This window comes from Trypanosoma equiperdum (genome assembly GCF_001457755.1).
Source record: "Trypanosoma equiperdum strain OVI genome assembly, contig: ctg_756, whole genome shotgun sequence".
Lineage (NCBI taxonomy): Eukaryota > Euglenozoa > Kinetoplastea > Trypanosomatida > Trypanosomatidae > Trypanosoma > Trypanosoma equiperdum.
Genome location: NW_027124705.1, coordinates 3,917 through 24,128, shown reverse-complemented (window position 1 = coordinate 24,128; position 20,212 = coordinate 3,917). Strand labels below are relative to the sequence as shown.

The 20,212-nt window shown below is 48.6% G+C and overlaps 7 protein-coding genes across 7 annotated transcripts; all 7 read left to right on the top strand.

Moving 5' to 3' along the window:
• Positions 1–345: 345 nt before the first annotated feature.
• On the top strand, positions 346–1,179 carry TEOVI_000349200 (RNA-binding protein, putative; the record flags this gene model as incomplete). Its single annotated transcript, XM_067226389.1, has 1 exon — positions 346–1,179. The coding sequence occupies one exon, from the start codon at positions 346–348 to the stop codon at positions 1,177–1,179; it is 834 nt and encodes a 277-aa protein (XP_067082490.1).
• A 326-nt stretch (positions 1,180–1,505) lies between these two features.
• Positions 1,506–2,597, top strand: TEOVI_000349100 (uncharacterized protein; the record flags this gene model as incomplete). The annotated part of the gene is made up of 1 exon (XM_067226388.1): positions 1,506–2,597. One exon carries the CDS (start codon positions 1,506–1,508, stop codon positions 2,595–2,597), a length of 1,092 nt encoding a protein of 363 aa, XP_067082489.1.
• Positions 2,598–3,306: 709 nt separating this feature from the next.
• Positions 3,307–6,429, top strand: TEOVI_000349000 (uncharacterized protein; the record flags this gene model as incomplete). The annotated part of the gene is made up of 1 exon (XM_067226387.1): positions 3,307–6,429. The coding sequence occupies one exon, from the start codon at positions 3,307–3,309 to the stop codon at positions 6,427–6,429; it is 3,123 nt and encodes a 1,040-aa protein (XP_067082488.1).
• An 826-nt stretch (positions 6,430–7,255) lies between these two features.
• TEOVI_000348900 (uncharacterized protein) lies at positions 7,256–8,260 on the top strand (the record flags this gene model as incomplete). Its single annotated transcript, XM_067226386.1, has 1 exon — positions 7,256–8,260. One exon carries the CDS (start codon positions 7,256–7,258, stop codon positions 8,258–8,260), a length of 1,005 nt encoding a protein of 334 aa, XP_067082487.1.
• Positions 8,261–8,679: 419 nt separating this feature from the next.
• TEOVI_000348800 (uncharacterized protein) lies at positions 8,680–9,054 on the top strand (the record flags this gene model as incomplete). The annotated part of the gene is made up of 1 exon (XM_067226385.1): positions 8,680–9,054. The coding sequence occupies one exon, from the start codon at positions 8,680–8,682 to the stop codon at positions 9,052–9,054; it is 375 nt and encodes a 124-aa protein (XP_067082486.1).
• Positions 9,055–9,779: 725 nt separating this feature from the next.
• TEOVI_000348700 (telomerase-associated protein, putative) lies at positions 9,780–18,200 on the top strand (the record flags this gene model as incomplete). The annotated part of the gene is made up of 1 exon (XM_067226384.1): positions 9,780–18,200. The coding sequence occupies one exon, from the start codon at positions 9,780–9,782 to the stop codon at positions 18,198–18,200; it is 8,421 nt and encodes a 2,806-aa protein (XP_067082485.1).
• Positions 18,201–19,069: 869 nt separating this feature from the next.
• TEOVI_000348600 (dynein arm light chain, axonemal, putative) lies at positions 19,070–19,990 on the top strand (the record flags this gene model as incomplete). The annotated part of the gene is made up of 1 exon (XM_067226383.1): positions 19,070–19,990. One exon carries the CDS (start codon positions 19,070–19,072, stop codon positions 19,988–19,990), a length of 921 nt encoding a protein of 306 aa, XP_067082484.1.
• Positions 19,991–20,212: the final 222 nt, after the last annotated feature.

The following is a 20,212-nucleotide window of genomic DNA, read 5'->3' as shown; positions in this document are numbered from 1 at the left end:
CTATTCCCGCATTAACGTCTTCTGTCTTTTCCATCAAAATATCGCTTTCACAAACACCGAATGGGCTGACAGAACCATTTGGACTCCGCGAAAGTGCGGTTCAGCGTCGTTTTTCCATTTCATTTGCTTTTGGCACCGTTTCGGTTTTATCTGTTTTGTTTTTTCTTTTAAAAATTCTCCCACTCGTTTACCTGATAAAGCAGGGGAGGGGAGAAGTTTTTGGTTTTCAATAAAAAGCAGAAAGGAAGTTGAGCGAGGCACCCATCTCAGATAAAGGATAGGTAAATAACTGCTCAGTAGTTGCACTTTTTTTTTTGGTTGTTGCGTTAGCCACTGTCAGTAACAATGAACAAACTTACATTTACGCCACTTACAGATGGTGAAGAGTTCTCCGCGAGGCGTGGGCGTGGCCATAAATCTGCTCCAATAAGTCTTATCATCGACAACACTTGTCGCGTGTACATAACACAAATTCCCTTTTCTCGCATCGAACGTGATGGCGTCAATGCCCTCCGATCTGAATTTGAGGCGTTTGGCCCCGTGGAGGCATATAAAATGTTTACTGACAGGTCTGGGCGCTTCATCGGCACCGTGTTATGTACGTACCGTAACCCAGCAGATGCCAGTGCGGCCGTTCAGCACATGAATGATCAAAATATTGATGGAAGCATTCTTAAGGTTTCGCTTTCACGCGATCATGGAGTCGTTCTACTGCATAATGCCGATGGTGGTGAGCAGAGTCATGCCGGTGGTAATGATAGTGTCGACGGCAAGTGGAAGCACGATCGATATCATGATGGTACGCAAGAAAGCACCGACTCTGTACGGGGAGGAAGAGGTTTCGGTAGGGGACATTCCTTTCCGTTCCGCAATGGGCGAGGAGGCCCTCACATGAGGCGCGGGGGTGGCCGTGGGCGGGGTTTGGGTGGGCGTAGCAGCGGTTTCCCGGGACGTGATGTGGATGAGGCGTTTGAGCGGTACATCGCCTCGCGTGACGCACAGCGCCGTGCAGGTTCTCCTAATGAGAATGAAGGAGACCCAACCGGTGAGGTTGCTTGTGAAACGGAAGCGGCTGAGGTTGTATGTGAGGTAGTTGGTGACATTGGTAATGACTCCGCGCAGGTACCTGAGGCAGACAACGCCCCTGCTGAGGCTGTTGCAGGAAATGAAGAGTCGTAAGTTGTGAAAACGGAAGATACGCAGGTGCGTAAGTCCTTATTCTTTGAGGAAGAATGCTGCTTTGTTGGGGAGAATGGAAGCTGTGGCACGGAGTTGTCGGAAGTAGTAGTGCTGTGGGGGCTAAAGTTTCATGGGTTTCTTTCCAGTTTGTAATTGTCGGGGGAAAAAATACATCTCTGCTTTTCATCGACTTTTTCCCCTTTTAATTTTTTGATTCCTGTGTTATTTCAACCGAACCAAATCACTAAAACTTAGCGAGGGATATTTTTTTTTCCTCGAAAAGAAAGTTGTGTGTGTACCCGGTTGTGGAGAGTTTGGTGTTTCGGATGCTCCTTCCGTTTCCACGGTTGACGATGCTTTGTGCCAAGAAAAGCAGTGTGCCCAAATGCATTCAGCGACGCTGCGCGGCCACAACGCATTTCCCTGGAGAGAGCCAAACAACGCCTGCCAGTGGACGACCCTCCGTTACCGAAAGCCTTAACTTAAAACCGGCGGATATTGAGGGCTTCTTGTTACGACACTTAGCCCATAAGTTAGAGGATGCGTCTCTTGAGTCAAAAGGCGTTAAATCCCCACAGTGGGTTTCTAATAGCGGGGATACTGCTTCAGGTCTGCCGCCTAGTGGAAATGAGATAGTTGGTGTTAGAGATGATGTCCGCTTCCACAGGCGGCTGAGTAGTCGTTTCACGAGCCAGTGTGATCAAGAAAAATATAACGGTACAACTGAAGTGCCATTCGATACAATACAAAGAGATGTTCAGTTTTGCCTGCAGGGGGCACGTGAGGCACTGTCCCTCCTTCATAAGTGCCTGATACACCATCGTCCATCTGAGCAGAGTGCCACAACTGTTCCCCGGCGGTTGGTTGCGCTCGTATTGTATTCGCATACTCGTCATAACGTGGCCGTTGGATACCACATGAGGCGTATACGAGACATCGTAAGAACCATGCTTTGTGAGCGTCACAACGAGGTGCTGGGCGTTGTGAGTGCCGCCATTGGAGTTCGATGGCGGGACCTCGAAGAGGTTGGCGGGTGCTCAACTGAGGAATCGGTAGGAGGTGTCGATAAAAACCCCAGTATTCAGCACGATGATAGTTTGTGGTACCCCGATGCCGGTGTGTATACATTTAACGCATTATTGCAATGCCTGTGTAGAATGGATACGGAGGCAGATGGGGCGTGTAGGAGCGATACGCCTTTGGGGATCCACAGAAAGATTTTAATTATTTCGGAGGGCTGGTCCCACGTGCGAACGGCTGCCGAATTGCACCGATCCCAGCACGAACAGCAACAAGACGTCAACTCGCATAATGACACGGTGAACATTGAACCTTTGCCATTCGTTTTGGGTAGCACACATAGTGAGGATGAGCTTATTCAGTTTGCGCGCTATACAGCCTGCCGTGCCTTGGAATGACGTGTGGCACGTGTAACCGAGGGTTGTGGAGCGGAGGGCATGTGTGTGTGTGTGTGTGTGGGGCGACTATACTTTTTTTTTTGTCGCTTCTCATTGCTCAATTGTTGAACGTTTTCTCCACCACAGAGTGTGTTGGTTTACTTCACTAAGCATGTGTGGTTGGCTTAGGCAAACCTCGGTGGGGAACGTGTTCATTTCGTCTTCGGTTGTTACTTCGAAGCTGGAACCGTGTGGTGCCCCGATGCAAGGTTACTGCAGTTTTTCTTCTTTCCATCCTTCTTCCTGTATCCCCATGTACTTGCCACGGTTGCCACCAATTTTTGTGTTGCTTTATCAAGGAAGTAAGAGACACCATATTTGAGAGGTGGACGGAAATAATAAGTGAAGGATTGTGTACACGTTTTCATGCATTGAGCGAACAGTCTAGGGATATTCATTTAACCTGTTTCCACGTTTTGCCGTTTTTGTCGTCTGGACCACTTTTTTCGTAACCCCCGACACAGAGCACCCGCCGGCGTCTAAGGGAAGTTGGAATCAATTCTTACGTTCCCATAGCACAGGACGCAATAAAAAAGAAACTTTTTTCTTTTGTTCCAAATACAATCACAAAATTGAAGCACCTTTGTGTGACACTGTGTTGTGAATTTGCGTGACCGAGGGCAGCAGCGTTTTCGTGTCTGTGTGGAGAGGTGCGAATTCCGTCAGCTTCATGCCAGTGGAATGGCCCAAGCAGAACTCCCACTATGTTTCTTCAGCAAAGGGGTTGGGCCGTCCTCGGCGCCAAGAGACACGTAACGTTGATAACAAGACAGAAAGGAAGACTGGAAACGCTAGCACAGAGAGCGGTTTACCCTTTCTTACCATGACTATCAATGAGATGGCGAATACCCAGTTTTCTCACCGCACGCAGGAGCTTCGGCTTCAAATGATGCAACAAACGGGAAGTTTAGTAGGACTCCATAATTCGGTGAATAGCACACGAAAGTTCGATATGGGTGGTACACTTGATGCCATGCTGGATACCATTAATTCGCGCGTGGAGGAGAACCCGTATAGCTACGACAAGAATATCAAGGGACCACCGTGGTACCTACCCACACTTAATCTGCACCAGCTTACGCAGTGTTGTTGTCGTCCAAACAGCAGGCCCTTATTTGGCCCTCTTGACGGAGACAGGCTATCTACCATTTGTCATTGTAGTGGCGCTTCTCATCAGAATAGCAAGAAAACAGCCACAAGTACGCTGACGCGGAAAAGACGACCTTCTTCCCCACGGAACCGAAGTGACGACGTTGGAAATTGTGAAAAGGTGGATAAGGTTTATTTGCTCAGGGGGCGGAAACGTTTTCGTGAACTTACATATCTACAGCGCCTATTGTTAGAACAATGGTGCCGTACTATATCGGATGTGTCATGTAGAGAACGACTTGAACTTGATCCAACTAAGCTACACGACAAAGTTATGAAAGAAGTCAGAAGGGATGAGCACACCGTGCAGCTTTTCGAGCAGGTGCAGAAGCATGAGAGAATGCAGGAGCGGGAATACACGAGACAAATACAGAGACTTGAGGATGAGCGCATGTATGGGGCAAATGATGCCCGGTATGGTTTTGCGATCCAAAGTGACTGGAGGTCCCTTCTCACTTCTTGGGACAAGGGAACTGCATGTGCGGGGGAATCTGCTTACAGTGCTTCGCAAGGGAGTCAGGATGGTTCGACTCCGTCAAAAATAGTAAATTCTCCTCGGGCGCCTACCCGAAACACTTTTGTAACAGTGGGAGAGGGGACCCACACTGGTGTGTGTCCGCGTCGCGCCCAAGGGTTTCTTGCAGGACCGTATCATGTACCCGGTTTATTGGGAAGACCTATGCACAGATCAAATGTTGGATACCAGTTGAGGAATTCGGGAGCTGATGAGGAGAACATTCCCCTGCAAGAACTTCAGAAGCTACTAGTGGCTGTAAAAGATGGTTCCCTAATGAACGCCGTGTCAGCTTCCCGTAAAGGGGCCAGGAGCCACAGGTTAGACGCCGGGTTACTGTACGAAAGGGCGGGAAGGAACACTATTTTCGCACTTCCAATTACTTTCTATATGGATAGCAACTGGTTGGAGTGTATTATTTTCGACGACGATCTACCAGCAGTGAAGTTAATCACGCAAAAACTGCAGGAACATATAAGTTCAAAGAGTTCACAAGGCGCTAAAAATATGTCACCTTTCTCGCTCGCGAAGTGTTCGTATGGTGTATTTAGGGCACCAAGACATCTGCAGGCGCTGTCGGAGAGTAATGACCCTCAGTCGTTGCTCAAAGCATTCATGGAAGGGAATCAGCGGCCGCACGACTTGGAGGGAGCTTCTCTCTTCTTACTTCCTTTGCGGCTTTGTGTAGCTGACGCCGGCCTCCCACCAAGGGTTGTTATGACTGATGCTGCTTCTGTTGTAAGTGTCAGGAAGAAAGGAAGCATAGCGACTATTCCATCCTCTGTTTTCACAAATCATAAGGGGCACGGTTACGATACTTCGGGTAAAAGAGCTGCTGTTTCCAAGGAGGGCATCGTACCACCGCTAAATTTGTGTAAGTATTTGGCGGGTGCGGACGTCTCAGGCAGAGCTCTCTGTGCCTCAGAACACTTGACGAATTACTCTGTTGAACTTCAAATAGTTATCAAGCAAAGTGCGTGGCGTTCAACGACACTGAAACAGTTAGCAAATGAAGAGTATGACCATCTAAAGCGCAAAATATTGGCTAAAGTTTTTGTGATGCTAGCGATGAGCAACGCCATGATTGAGCATGAGAGAAGAAGAGAATCCGTTTCCTACGTCACGGCTCAAACGCTCAGTGGCGACGCAACTGTCGACGCAACTCCAACGCTCCTGTCAATGCCGAGGACGAAGAGAGTGGCTGTGCATTCGCTTGCGCTACCACCAGTAACCTCATATCCGGGGTCGGTAGAGGATTCCAATCTCGAATTTTCGCTGTCGGACTTTGTTTTGCCACTTACATGTGCATATGAGTACACAACTCAGGTCGACGTCTACGCAGCTCCAACCCATCGTGATCATTACGTGGTTGATGCCAAACATTTGTTTTGCGTTGCTGCGACAGCATTGGAGGAAACCAATAATTCCATCTTACCGGCGTTAGCTCGGTTAGCCACCGAATACCGATGTCAATACTCAAGACTCGCGAGGATGGCTGAGGAGGATGTTTGCAAAACCACAGTGTCTTGTTCCTCAGGTTTTACTCTCGACGACAGCAAACGAGCCTCCGCTCACTTGTCTGGAGCGCTGGAGTTACTGAAACTAGAAAGCGACTACAGCAAATTACTAGTCACACTGCTACGCAATGAGTCGACCATCATTTACTACAACCTTCACCATTTACCGCATTACAGGTTCATACAGCAGCGGAAGCTACTGTGGGGTCACCTGTATCTCCGTACACTGCGTTTGGCTTATGCCTTCTGCGTGCTAGTACAAGAACTTGGTTTGTTTCCTATTCCACCGAAGTACCGTCCATTCCTTCGCCCTGTTTTATTGCTGCTGGAGTACCATGGCGGCCAGGAGGAGCTGCGTTCACGCGCAGAGGAAACTCTATTGGAGCTGGAGATGCGAGCTAACGAATTAGGAGCCATGCTGTGCCGCAAAGAAGTGACAACTCACTACATGCCAGAGTTGGATGCCGCAGCAACTGTTGTTGCTGAAGGTGAGTACTCGGTGTCGCGCTTTATTTCGTGTCTAGCATCCCCTGACGACGTGTTGTCACCGGTTCTTCTTCCTGTTGATTTACCCCAGCAGTTGTTTTCCGACGTTCCCAGCATTGCTGGGTAAGTGAGAATGATCGACATTTACTATATTTTTAAATAAATTTTCCTTAATTCTTTTTTTTGCTGAGTCACCGCCAGCTGATATATATATATATTTTTTGTTGATGCGAATAGTAATGGGTCCATCGCATTTCTTTTTTATTTTCCTTCGCTTGGATACTTGTACGCCTGCTTCTGCAGGTATATGTGCGGTCGTAGACTAAATAGCGGTACGTATTGCATTTTTTTTTTTTGGAAACTTATTGTTCGCGTCACATTCTTTTCTACCTTAGTTGTTTGTATTGCTCAAGATTTCGGCACACGCAACCTAACGGGGTTCCCATTCACCTGCTTTCAAAACGGTGGTGGGGATGCGTGCAGACTGAAAGGAGCTTGTTTACACCTGTCTTTCACGTGTTTTGTCATTTCGCATCTAGTGGACTCCACTAGTAATAATTAAGACAACATGGAACAAAACATATGCAACGTAGGGGAATTTTTTCCTTCATAGCTAAGAGTGTTGGTATGTGATTTGTTTGGCTTTATTGTGAGAGTTAGCGGCTTCAGATGTGTACCCCACCATACATATATAAATACATATAAATAAATATGCACATGTACATATGCGTGCGCAAATACAAATGGACTCATCATATGACTGTTCTTTATTATTATTATCATCATTGTAATATCTTAAGTGTCAAAGACGGGGGAAGCGACAATGGCCTCCGCTCTGTTCTTGGGTGAATTTCCTTCTATTTGTTCGTGGTAATGAAGGCTAGAAGCAACGTAGAATAAATTTGTGCCGAGGTTGTTATCGTGGCGTTTGCTCTGCTGCATCCGCTGCAGGCATGATGACATTGCGTTCCTCAACGTCACTGCAGAGCGACCTTAGTCGGTTCATCTTCCCGCTTGCTCGAAGCCTGCGGCACGATAAGGTTTCAGGCGCTGTTACTGACGCCTCACCAGTAGGTTCCGTCACGGCAAGTGGTAGGCACAATGCTGCCGAATATGTCAAGCCAGAAGGATTCTGCAAATCTCACCAGCGTACTCCTGGTGTTAGAAAAACTGTCACATATTTCTCACCTCATATGAATGCGCTGCTAAACCGGCCATTTGGATCGACAGGCACCATTGACACTAATGTGCCTCTTTACCAATGCCCCATATGTTCATGCGGCTCCTCTGCAGAAGGTGATATCAAGCGCCATATGCAACCATGGATGGACCCACAAGAGATGACGAGACACATGAGTTGGTTACACGCCTCCAGTGGCTACACTCAGTCTAATTTTTCCATTTATAATGCTGGGGAAATGCGGCGGCTCTGCAAGTCGTTGCCTTGCTCATCTGCTGATGACCCTCGTGAGGAAACAGCAATGAAACCGCGTGTTGTGCTGATGCTTGACGTCGCTAACATTGAGCTAAGTCTTGAGGATGTTCTCATTCAACTCCTAACCAGTGAAGAGAGTATTCTATTTTTTTCCCGCGTGGCATGCGCCATAGTATGTGTGCATGAGGTTTTTATTCCTCACACCTCACGCCCCGGCCACATTTTCTTTCAACTTTCCCGCCTAAATGCATTGTCGGATATTTTCACTTTGTACGCCGCAACACGCATTGAGTCCGGTGATTTACTTACCGCCGCGCTCATGGGTGAGCTGCTCTTTCAGGACATGAGGGGATGTGCGCCATCTATTGTGCTTCTCACCAGAGATCAGCAGCAAAAATTATGTGTTTCCAACATGTTCTCGGGAGTGGCGGGGCGCGGGGCTCGTGTTTTTCTTCCCCGCATTACTGCTCAAAGCATCCTTTGCTGCTTGAGAGAGGCAAACTTGGCGAGTATGGGTTTATGAACGTATGAACTGGTGCCCCCGTTTCCCTTTTTTGTTTTGTTCGCTTTGATTATTTATTCTTTCGGTGCAGGTGGCGTGCACCCGTTGAAATAGGGGGTTGATACGGCCTTTGTTTCTTCTTTTTTTTTCTTTTCATTTGGAGAGCCAGGTCGTCCGAGTAAGTATAGTGTCTTGCGATTCTGCGCATGCATACTGCATTCGCAGGCTTTGGGGGGGGGGGTATCCCTTTATTCATTATCGTTCTCATTATCACTTGTTGTCGCTCCTGTAAATTATTTTCCCATGCTTCGGTGTTGTATGTTCTCTCGACTTTCATACCTTTCCCATCACTACTCCTATCACTTATATATATATATATATAATCCTCCATAAAAGGAAACGGTCAAACACAAAACACTTCCAGCAGAACCAAAGGCAACATGCTTCGCCGTAGCAGTGCCGCGCTTATCCGACGCACACCTGTCCGTCATAGCGGCGGGGAGTTGTTTGTTCGGCCCAAACTTGAAGAAATTCCCCCAGCCGATCAGTGCAGGGGATTTTTTGGTCCACTGAATGACTCCCTTAAGTTTCTACGACTATTGGACATCAAGTGGATGATGAACCGCGCGGTGGCTATGCGCCGTGAGTATCTTATCGCGACACCCACACTTTTTACGTTTATTTGGATGTTCACGTGGAAGGGTGCAGTTATATACTTTTGGGGTGATCGTGCGCCCCCGCGTCGTATGGATTGGAACACAGAGGAGACAGGTCGCTTGCCGTTGGGGTTTAAGCCAACGCCCGCTCCGTTGTGAGGTACCACGTAGGAAATGTGGAGAAGGTTGAATATGCTCATGAAGGAGTTTGTTAGGAATTTTGTTTGAGTTTTTTTTTTAAATGTGCTTGTGTGTGTTCGTCTCTTTGCCTTTGTGTGTGTATGTGAGTTCAGGATGGGGGGGCGATGAGGGAATGTGTGCGTTTTCGAGGAAAAGGAACGATAAAAGGGGTATAGTGAGATGCTGTATTGATGTCAACCAGAATCTTGCTGTTATTGAAGCATCTGCGGTGCAGTGAAGGGTAGCGAACCCTGCGTTCCCCGTTCGGACAGCTTTGTCTTAAGTTTTGAAGTAAATGGTGAAGATGTTTTCATTTTTCTCCAGTCTTCACAAAGTTTTGACTAATACTCGGGGCGGCAGTTTCGTTTCATCTTTGTTCACTTGGCATCAAGTGAGGACCACTTGCCATGGTAGTGAGTCTCATGTGTTTTGTGTCTGGTTAATTATTGGGTTATTATTATTTTTTTTTCAACCTCAGCTGCGGCATCTCAAATTAGTTACTCAAGAGGAACGTATATATATATAATAGTAGCGGAGGCAGTACGTCCTGAAGGACTACCTCTTCAGCACATACGCACAAGTGAAACTTGGAGTGATAAGGTGCGGGGCAGAAGGAAAGGGGGAGACGGCGGATAAATAAATAAATAAAGGCGTAAAAGGTGAAGAAAAGAAGTTTTGTGGAGGTATTCCGAACTGTGTAGGTGATGACCAGCTTCACTGGTACTACTTTTCATGCTCAGGAAACACAGGTGAACGGCGGTGGTAGCACCTTTATGGTATCCCCCATGTCAGCATCTAGTACCGAAAATATGGTGCTGGAGAAGGATGAATTGATTAGTTTAGTGTGCGCTGCTCTCATGAGCGAGGTAGTTTTTTCAGCTCCGGATCCGGAGAACGCTGCAAGTTTAGATCGAAGCCGAGATGCAGCGCGAATTGCAACCCTGGTGCACTCCATCAGCGCAGAAGATGGCGAGTTCGTTTTAAAACTCGCTCTTTACGTTCGACGTGACTTGAGTATACGCCTTACAGCGGCTTTTCTTGTAGCACTGTGTGCGTACGAGCGGAGGTGCCAGCCATTTCTTGCTTGCTACATGAAACGCATTATTCTTTTACCTTCTGATTGGTTGAACATTGCAAACATTGCATATTCAAAGCCACACCTATATTTACTTGCCCGTGACGGAGGCGAGTCCGTTACTGCCACAACTGGCACTGCTGAATGCTGTTGTGCTCAAGCGATCAAAGGCATCCCTAACGCACTGCGGGATGCACTAGCCGTAACGTTCACCATGTTTGATGAATTGTCCCTCGCGAAGTACAACACCGAACGCGCAACGAAGCGGTCGGGGCGTAATCAAACGACAGCATGTAATGAATATGTTTCTAGGAGCGAGGATGGTCATACGGAGGCTCGACAAGTGACTATCCCCTCGCGGTTGACTTTCAAGCACCTCATTCGGCACCTGCATCTGTCTCACCCGGTTTATGCTATTAACTGCCTTCTTGGCAAGCGGTACCCCAACACTGTGGACGAATTTGTTCAACGCGGTCTTGATGAAGGTGGCATACGCGCATTTAATTCTGCTTTATGTGGTCAGCGGATGCGCCTCCCAACTCCTGAAACGTGGGAACGGAGGACATCACGCGAGGGTAACACAGCTGCAGTGTGGGATGACTTGGTGGCCAGAAAGTGTCTACCATTTATGGCGGCCATGCGCAACCTTCGTAACATTGTTTTGTGTGGCTGCAACCCAACAACACATGACAGTTTGTTGCAGCTGTTTTCTTCAGAGGAACATGTGTTCAACTCACGACAGTTCCCCCACAGGTTCATGAGTGCCTATGAAGCCCTTGACTTCGACCCTGAGGATGCGCTGGATAAGTTTTCTGGTAAGGCTATGATAAGCGTAAAACCTCCCGGATCTCCTCTGCCAAAAATCATCAAGAAGCGAGTCGGCAAGCGCATCGACAAACTTCCTTCTTTGGAAGAAGTGGAAAAAGTGAAGCAGATGTATAGAGGCGCCATGCAGCAAGCGGCAGAAATTTCAGCGCGACTGAACATAATACCAATCAGTGGGCGCTCCCTTGTAATACTGAATATTACCCGTTACGATTTGCCCGCTAGAATTCAAGATTTGAAAAGTGGCGTTCAACTGGCCGTTTCGTTTTATTACGCGTGCGAGGATTGCTCCATTATATTGTTGTGTCGCGGTGAGTTCCGGATTGTCGACTCGGAAATACGTCGTGAAAACGGTATCTTAAGCTGTGTGGAAAATGTATGTGATATATGTCGCACTCTCCTGCAGCAGAGGGATTTAGAGGTAATGGCAGAACTCAGTCGAGACTTGGAAGACTCCCATAGGAGCCGCATTTTCAACTTCCCCTATTCGTATCTCGATGAACTTATTGAGAAACGGGTAAACCTGCAAGCGCTAATCGTGATGGACTGTGTGCACAGCTGCTACTCGGGTGAAAACCACACACCTTCACTAGGTGATTTACCCGTGTACCTGGAGCGTCTTCGCCGAACATGCAACGAAAACTTGCTTTTTGTCGCCTTAAAGGTTTCGGGGAGCAAAAACGCCGACCGAAGGACCGGATTACGCTACCAGCACAAGAACGACTTTCTTCTGACTGGGTTTTCTGCCGCTGCCCTCCGTGTTGTGGCGGAGGGTGTATCTTGTGGCCCCCGGCGTTATGTTGAGCGTATAGATCAGGTGTACGATGTTAACGTGACGACAGTTCGGGCTGGAAGGTGTAAATTTGAAAGTGATTTGCGTGTACTGCGTGAAGTACAGGGAATAGAAAAGGAGCGATCCAACAAATCAACTGAGGGCCTGGTGAAGGGAGCGTCCGGCGAATTCTCTGGCAGTACACCAACTGATTCGGCGCCCGGTGCAACGTTACTTTCATCTGCAGCGGAAAAGGTGGATTCAGTTTGTTCGGACTATTCAATTCCCCCGCGTAGTCTTCAATCCAGGTACAAAAACTTCCGTTTCTTTCTGTCTTCTACTTTCCTTGACATGGAAAACGAGCGAAATACCCTCGTGCTGGACGTGTTCCCGCAGCTCCGCCGCTGGGCTGCGGAAAATAATCTTCACATAAACATTATTGAAGTAGATCTTCGGTGGGGCATCACTGAGGACTCTACTCGCGCAAACCTCTCTCCATCAGTTTGTTTAAACGAGGTTTCTCGGTGCGCACCTTTTTTCCTCGGTGTACTGGGATCGCGATATGGGTACCGTCCACCCACGCTGTTTCACACTGTGGATGACGACGTGGACTCTACTGATTTCGCTTGGATTCAGACACTTCAGCAGGAAGGAAACGCGAATTGTATGTCAGTGACAGAGATGGAGATGCGCCATGCAATATTTGCAGCCAACCGGCGAACCAAAGGGAACAAACTGCACACCATGGCGTTTCTTGTCCGTGACAACGCGGCGTTAGTGAAGTCATTACCACCCAAACACAAACGTGCGTACGCGCCCGACACGCCAACAGCAGCCGCCTCTATTGAAAGACTCACTAAGTATCTCGAAGAACAAGGGGCCCCCGTTATTCCCTATACTGCAACATACAAGCAAGCTTCCTTGGGGGACCGTTTCTCGCATTCCTCTTTGACAGCTCCCCGCACGGCTATTGGCAACATATCAATAGGTTCCTCCGGGATGTTATCGTCATCGATTGAAGAGTGCCCACTCGATATGGCGGACTTTTCTCGAAAGGCGTTTGTTGCACTAAAATCCATTATATTGCGGCATCTGAACCTTCCGCTAAACTTTAGTGGTGACGTGTGCGAAAAAGGGGGAGAACGAAAACAATGTCGTGGTGACGGAGAGAACAACTGCTTGTCCGAGAGGGGCAGTTATCATAGTAATACGCTTTATTCGAGGGAATGCATGAATCAACTGTCCTTTTCATCGTCTCTGCTAAAAAAATTAGTTCCGCCGCAGGAGCTCATGGGGGTGCTTGTGCGCTTCGCTTGTACGGGCCGCTTCTCAAGTGGCGGTGAACACGAAAGCATAGTTCCACCCGCTATTACCGAGATGTCTGCATGGGAAGGAAGCCCTTTGGCTAACGAAACCAGGGACAGAAGTAACGTACTTGTGATACAGGCCCAAGAGGGGGATGGCACTTCAACTGTTGCGGCGGCACTCGCGATGTACTTGAGGAAAATGGACCTCACCAGCTTTCTTGTAACCCACTTTGCATGTCAGGCTGGTGACGGAAGCCTCCAGCATTTGGCATATTATATTTCCTTCTCTCTGATCTACGGCCTTGGGTTGCAAGAAGACTTCCGTGTCCAAGAAACTGATTCTGTGACAACTCTCATTCAGCTCCTTCCTCGTGTGTATGAAGCAGCCGGTAAGAAGCGGGATGTATGTGTCATTCTGGACGGTATGAACAGGTCTTCTCATGCTCCGGAGATGCTCCAGAGCCTTAGCTGGATCATACCTCCGGAACCGATAGGAGGAATTCGTTTCGTAGTTACCCTAACAACAGGAAACAACCCATTTTCGAACGCTTTTGCACTCCGAGTACCGCCTCCGTTTTGTGTCACGCTTCCTCACTTGACTGTGGCGGAGGGGGCTGAACTTGTAAGAAAGCATCTGGCATCGTCCGGAAAGCGACTGCAGGAGTCTTTCCACAGTAATCAGTTAAGGCTACTGTTACGCAAAGCCGACGCCAGTCATGCATCTTATCTGACGTACGCAATAATGTATCTCCGCCTTTTCAGCACGTTCGACACACTTACAAATGATATCACTCAGTTACCCTCGACCCTCGCACAGCTGCAAGTGGCAACATATGAGCGGTTGGAGGAGCGTTTCGGAAAAGACACCTGCCGTGCTGTTTTAGTGTCGCTTTACATCGCTAGTGATGTTGGAGGGCTCAATGAGTTTTCACTTTATCGTCTAGTCTCAAATGTAGCCAGTGCTTCCCGCCTTGTTGTTTTGCTGAGCGGCACGTGCCTTCGTATAAGGCATCGGCGGATAACGGTAACCAGCACCTCTTTTGCCTCATCTATTGCAAAACGATACTTATCTCGTGCTTCGGATGTGGTAGATGCCTGCTTAAATATGCTTGTGTCGGAGTTGTATTACAAGTCACTTTCACTACAAGCTTCAAGGTATGAACTGCGTTGCAGCATTCAGTCGATTGTGGACGGCATCAAGCGTGATTCAGGAGGGGAACTCGCCTTCGATCCGCGGCGCTACACTGCAGGAGAGCTCCTCACAATACTACACCTTGCGAAGCGCGCAAAAGAGTACGATGTTCTCATTGCGCTGCTGTTATACGTTCCATTATTGGAGAATCTTGTCGTGAGCGCTGGTTATCTCCAGAGGTTACTCAGCATACTTTCTCAGTCAACACTTTTGGCCACCCCTCACGCACGGAAGTTGGATCCCGTAGTTGATTTCATACAGCGGAAGTATCACGTTCTTGTATGTCGGCCTTTTCACCTCCGACAGTGTATCAGGAATAACGCGCGCAGCACGATGATCTTTCACGGCCTCTCTCATAGCGTGTGCGACGGCAGCAAAGGATGTGGCGGTAGCAAGGGAAGTGCTTGGGTTAAGTGGATTAACAACACTCGGCACATCGAAGAGGGGCGGCTTGTTATGTTTCCTTCCATAGATCCAGTGAAGTGTTTTTCAATTAACAGTGACGGTGAGTTCATGGCTGGTGGTGGAGATGATATGAACACATATGTGATGCCACATACCTCGCTTGATCAGATAACTGCCTCCCTGAAGCATAGCGATCCCGTTACCGCCGTTACGTTCCTGACAAATAGGCCACACATTCTTGTTACAGGCAGTGGTACCGGTGTTGTGCGGGTGTGGAATAGTGAGGATGGTAGGATGCTACAGCAAAGTGAAAATTTCCACCGACGCCGTGTGTCCTCTCTTTCCTGCCATCCGGTAAGCAATGTTGTGTGCTCCGGTAGTAATGATTGCGCGTGCGCATTTTGGCCTGTTGTAGGCAGTACCGCCGAGGCCAGCACTCGGTCAAGCCTTGTTCCTACGGAGCTGCTGCAGCATCATAAAGCACCTATTTCTTCTGTAGCATATCACATTTCAGGTGCTATACTCGCAACAGGATCATGGGAAGGCAAGGTGTACTTTATTGATGTGCAGCAGCGTCATGATGAGGCCACGGTGTCCGAGGAAGGAATAGTTGTGAAGTCATCCAACCGTGAGCAAAGCAGCGGCAAGGGGGTGCGCACGAAGCGGTACACCACACCACCGTACAGCCACTGTGTTTTAGAGACTTGGAGCCCCGTGCGTGCACTTGCTTTTGTTCCATCGATGGTTGTGACGTGTGCAGCAGCTCTATGCAATGGAGACATATGCCTGTACGATTATGCATCTGCGACTTGTGGCGCCCGTTTTTCCCTTCACGCTGGTGTTCCAATAACTGCCCTGGCTTTTTCTCCTGATGCAAAGTGGATGGCCTCTGCAGACGAACGAGGGAGCGTACTCATCACATATGCTGGGATTAGGGGGACCGTGCTTTGCTCACTCAACGGCCACAGACGAGCTGTCACCACCATCCACTTTCATCCCCAAAATCCCCTTAACCTTTACACAGTTTCTCTCGACGGAACTGTTAGGTCGTGGTCGGTTGGAGAGCGCGAGGAGCAGTCGGCGTATTTGGACCACCACAACCAGACCGGTGCAGGAGCAGCAACCCTGAACGGCTCGCATGCAGTTACTGTCACGGCTTGTGCAGTGGCAAGTGATGGATCGTTTTTCGTTACTGCTGCCGCAGATGGGGTCGCACTCGTTTTTACGGACAGAAGGGATGACCGTAGCCTGTTTAGTTGCCTTGAGTCCAGCGACAATGAGGAAGTTGTATTTGAGCCCCAATTTACTCTGCTGCATGACCAGCATCGCATTTCATACATCTGTATTGGTCTACAGAATACACGCATTATGTGTGGCACGGCCAAAGGTGAGGTGTTTGTGTGGGATTCAACTCCCGGGCTCAACCGCCGAGAAGGCCGACTTCTTCAGCGCATTCGTGTCGCGGAGGAGGGTCCACACCCCGTTGTTTATATCGGATGCGAGAGCTGCCGAAATACTTTGGGACAGGAAGATGAAACGAATAAACCCCTTGTAACTTATCTACCGTGCGCTCGCATAACAGCTATCACCACGAGTGGAATGGTTGTTTCGTGGGTGGCACAAGGAGGTGATAGTTTCGTTTCCTGCCTGGATGAAACGCAGTTTACAAACAGCTGCACACTTTTGCCGGAGGGAGAACTGGACTGCCAGTGCGCCGATGGTCGGCAACCTGCTGTTGCGGGAAAGAAACTACAGCGCTCGGTACTTTCCTGGGTTGGGAAACCAGAGGCGGATTCGTCTAGTAAGGAGGAACAAAGTACATCAAGTTGCTTCCTGTCGTCTACGAACTCTGACACGGAGGGCGTTCCGTCGAACGGTGCAGAGGAGATTGTGTGCGCAGTTCCTTTACTGCGTGCCACGCGAAGTCCCAGTAGGGAAACACATGAAGAGAGTCAACAACCAAAAGCAGTTGACACTATTATCGGGTTGGGCGAGAATCATTCCTTCAGTGGGGATACAACTACCGGCTCATGTGATGAATATTACATTGTCGTGGGTCGTCGTCAATGCCATTTCTTGTCGGCCCGCCTGTGCTCAGTCATCCAGCTCCCTATGTTCACATCACAAAGCCAATATAATGACTGCAGTGACGATGCGTTTAGTTCGGTTGCATGCCTCCCAGCGGGAGGTGTGTTCCTGTGTGTTAGTAACGCTTTGTGCGTAAAGGAAACAAGGGGAGGCGGCGGCGAATACAGTGCATTATTTGCGGTGTCCACAAGTTGCTGTATGATATGGTTACTTGAAGTCACTTTTTCTCCACCGGTAGCGGATAGAGGAAAAGAATTGACCGCAGAGGAGGAGAAGGATGCTGAGGTTCTCATGCGGGAGTACTCGGAGAACACACGGCTTAGTGTGCTTCACTCCGTGGCGATTTATGGACCTCAGGGGAAACCGACACCGGTAGATTCGCTCAATTTAGCTGTCGTTTCACCAACCACTGTGGACTTTTCTTGTGATCATGCACCGGAGGAAGTTGATCACTCCGACGTGTCGAGCGTGCTGCTGCTCACTGCGGGTTGTAGAGACGGTTCAGTGAGGATATTTGTTGTTCGCCCGTTCCAAAACCCGAGTAAGGGTACAGAGGGGGAAGTTGACGCATCGCAGTATGAAAATGCTGGTAACACTGGGGGAAAGAGCGATAGCATAGCTGGAAAAGCAGAGGGTAGTTGCGTGAACGATAATATGGTCTGGCAAGAACGTGGTGTGTTTTTTGCTTCCTCCAGTGTCACAGCTGTTGTGACTATGAGGAAACCCATATATCTTCCAACGGTTGGCCCTAATTCTTGTTTAACTGTTCCCGTCACTGCTTTACCGAAAAAAGATGAGGCAGATTGGGGATTCGAGACCAATTTGTCGTCTGTTGTGCATCTTGCGGGAGATTGCCTTGGTAATGTCTACCAGCTGCAGTTGAAAAGAGAAGAGACCAAGACCGCTTCTAAGGACAGCAGAGGCAAGCATCGCTTTAAAACGGCTCTGCACTGTCCGTTGGTGAGTGCAGATATAACGACAGTTGGTACGCCCGTACACGGCGATGTGATGGACTGCAGCACCTGTAAGTACCTACCGTCACCGTCTCCGTTGACCAAACACTACTGTGAATGCGCCAATGAGTATGGAATCGCCACAGATGCTGGAAATGATGAGGAGGCTTGGCGTTCAGAATCGCGGCGCATTATGGCGATGTTCGCTCCTTCTGCTATCCCCTCTGACAAGACCTCACAAGTATGTGAGGGTGAGAATAAGCTGCCAACTGCCGTGAGTGACCATGAGCTTTCAGGGGAAACAAAGGTCACAGTGGAACTTCCTCCATTTGAAAGAATTCTGCAGAAGGCACCATCATCCTTATCTGTAGAGGAACAGCGAGCGTGGGTTAAGGGGCAACAGAGTCTTTTGGTTGAGGCCATACGCGTGCAACGATGTGCGGTGAAGGCACGCGAGGTGCTTGCGGAGTACTCGCAGAACGTTTTGTCTCAAGTAGGTTTCCAGTAGTGGCGTGGTTACGTCTTCCAACTGAAGGCAACACCAACGTGGGCAAGGTGGGCCTGGTGTTATCTTTTTCCAAGGAGAAACAATGATGAGACACATAATTTTCCTTTTTTTTAAAAAATTATTAGTGGTAGGTGAAATGACTATGACCCAGAGGAGGTCTTTCGTTTGGATCAGCATTTATCTGGCGTCTACATCTCCATTTTTTGCTTTACCTTAAGTTGTGAAAGGAGCGCGGGTGAATTGTTGTCGTTCACAAAAAAAAAGGGTGGTTAACAAGAACAATTGAAATTGTTTAACTTCCAGCGGTCTCCCAGTCTCCGCATGCCACGTAAAAGCAACCGAAGGTGCAAGGGCATGTGACTTTTTTGTTTTTGTTGTTTATCTGTGGGAAAGCTCGGAGTCATTTTAGCTTCTCAGTTGCTTTTTTTTTTTACGAAATAAAATTCGTGGGAAGTGATATTATTTCTTATTATATTTCCACCTCTCTATGGGCTGATGAATCCTCCAATCCTTATTTTGTCACGTTTCTTGCATGAGAAAATGAAACATTATCGTGCGTGCTGGAAATACCGGCGATCCGCTCCGGTTTCGTGCTATTCATCAACCTACTCTCACTTGCATCACGGCTTTTCATTAACACATACATGCTGCGATTCCTCTCGCTCTAACACTCATATCTTCTTTGCGGTTCAGGAGGACAGGGTTCTGCGTCCTTGCTCTTTTACCTGTTCGCAACATATTAGCAGGTAAATCAAGTGCAGTTAGTAGGTCAGAAGAGAGAAAAATCTGCAAGAAGAAAAGTAACGGGGTGGGGGCACTCAATAGACGTGGGAAAGTAAAGGCCTGCACGGCTGCGTTAGACACTCAAAATGGCAACCTTGAACGCACCACCGAACGTTTACGATGAGGAAGGCACCGTGTTGTATCGTGCTGTTCCTTCAAACTTAATTAGTGACGATGAGCCGATCACGGCTGCAGCGGTTAATGCTGCTACAGCCGCCGCCGCGGGCCAAGAGGCGCCCACCATTCCCACCACCAATAGACAAAAGTTCGGGCAAACGCAAAGCGGGGTTGCCGGCACACGAGACGCCATTCAGTCGGATGGGGGACCAGTGCGACTCACTCAGGAAAGTTTAACTCCAGTAAAAGCCCTCGCCAAATTGTTTCCCCCCGTGCCACTCAACGTGCCGGGACACGATAAGGATCGTACCAATACCCGCGGGCAGGAGCAGGAATGTGCATGGATGAAGGCTGCTGCCGTTGATCACACGAGCCGTTTGGACTGTGTTCACCTTCAGGAACACTTGGAGCGGCGCTGTCAACAGGAGCATGCACGTCCCTCTGGAGTGGTATGCACTATTCGGGAGGGGATATACGCAGATGGAATGCGGGAGGTTATTCGACAGGTGACTGTGCTCTGTCCGGAACGTGGGTTGCTGCTAGCCGAATTGGCGGAGGAGATGCAGCAAACAACAAATACGTACGATATTCTGTTTGATAGTGCCTCTCAATATACCGTACGAAAGGCCATTGAGCGTGATTTGAGAAGCTATCTATTCAAGGAGAAAGAATGGATGGAAAGCGAGGTGCGTCGACTCGAGAATCGTGTGAATGAGTTACGAGCAAAGCACAATGGGATGCTGAAGCGCTTCGAGGAGCAGAAGCAGTCCGAACAGAAGATCCACGAGGAGGAAGTGAAGTATCTGAGAAAAGCCAATCAGCAGATTATCAATGAGATTAAAAGATTTGCCGCTGTAGAGAAGAGTAGTACCCCGACACCAGGCATGTGAGATTGGCCTGCGTGCAAGAAGAGGCAGTGAAGTTCAATTTGTCTTGGCAACGTGGGATGCAGCCTTGAAACTCCCCTCTTTTTCTTCCCGAGGTTGCATCTATGTTTGACCTGCGCTATACTCAAAATGAACAATGTGGAGGGAAGCCAAGCTGTGCTCCGACTCGGTGTGTGCACAACTTGGAATGCAAATAAATATTTATATATACTGTATGTTGTTTTT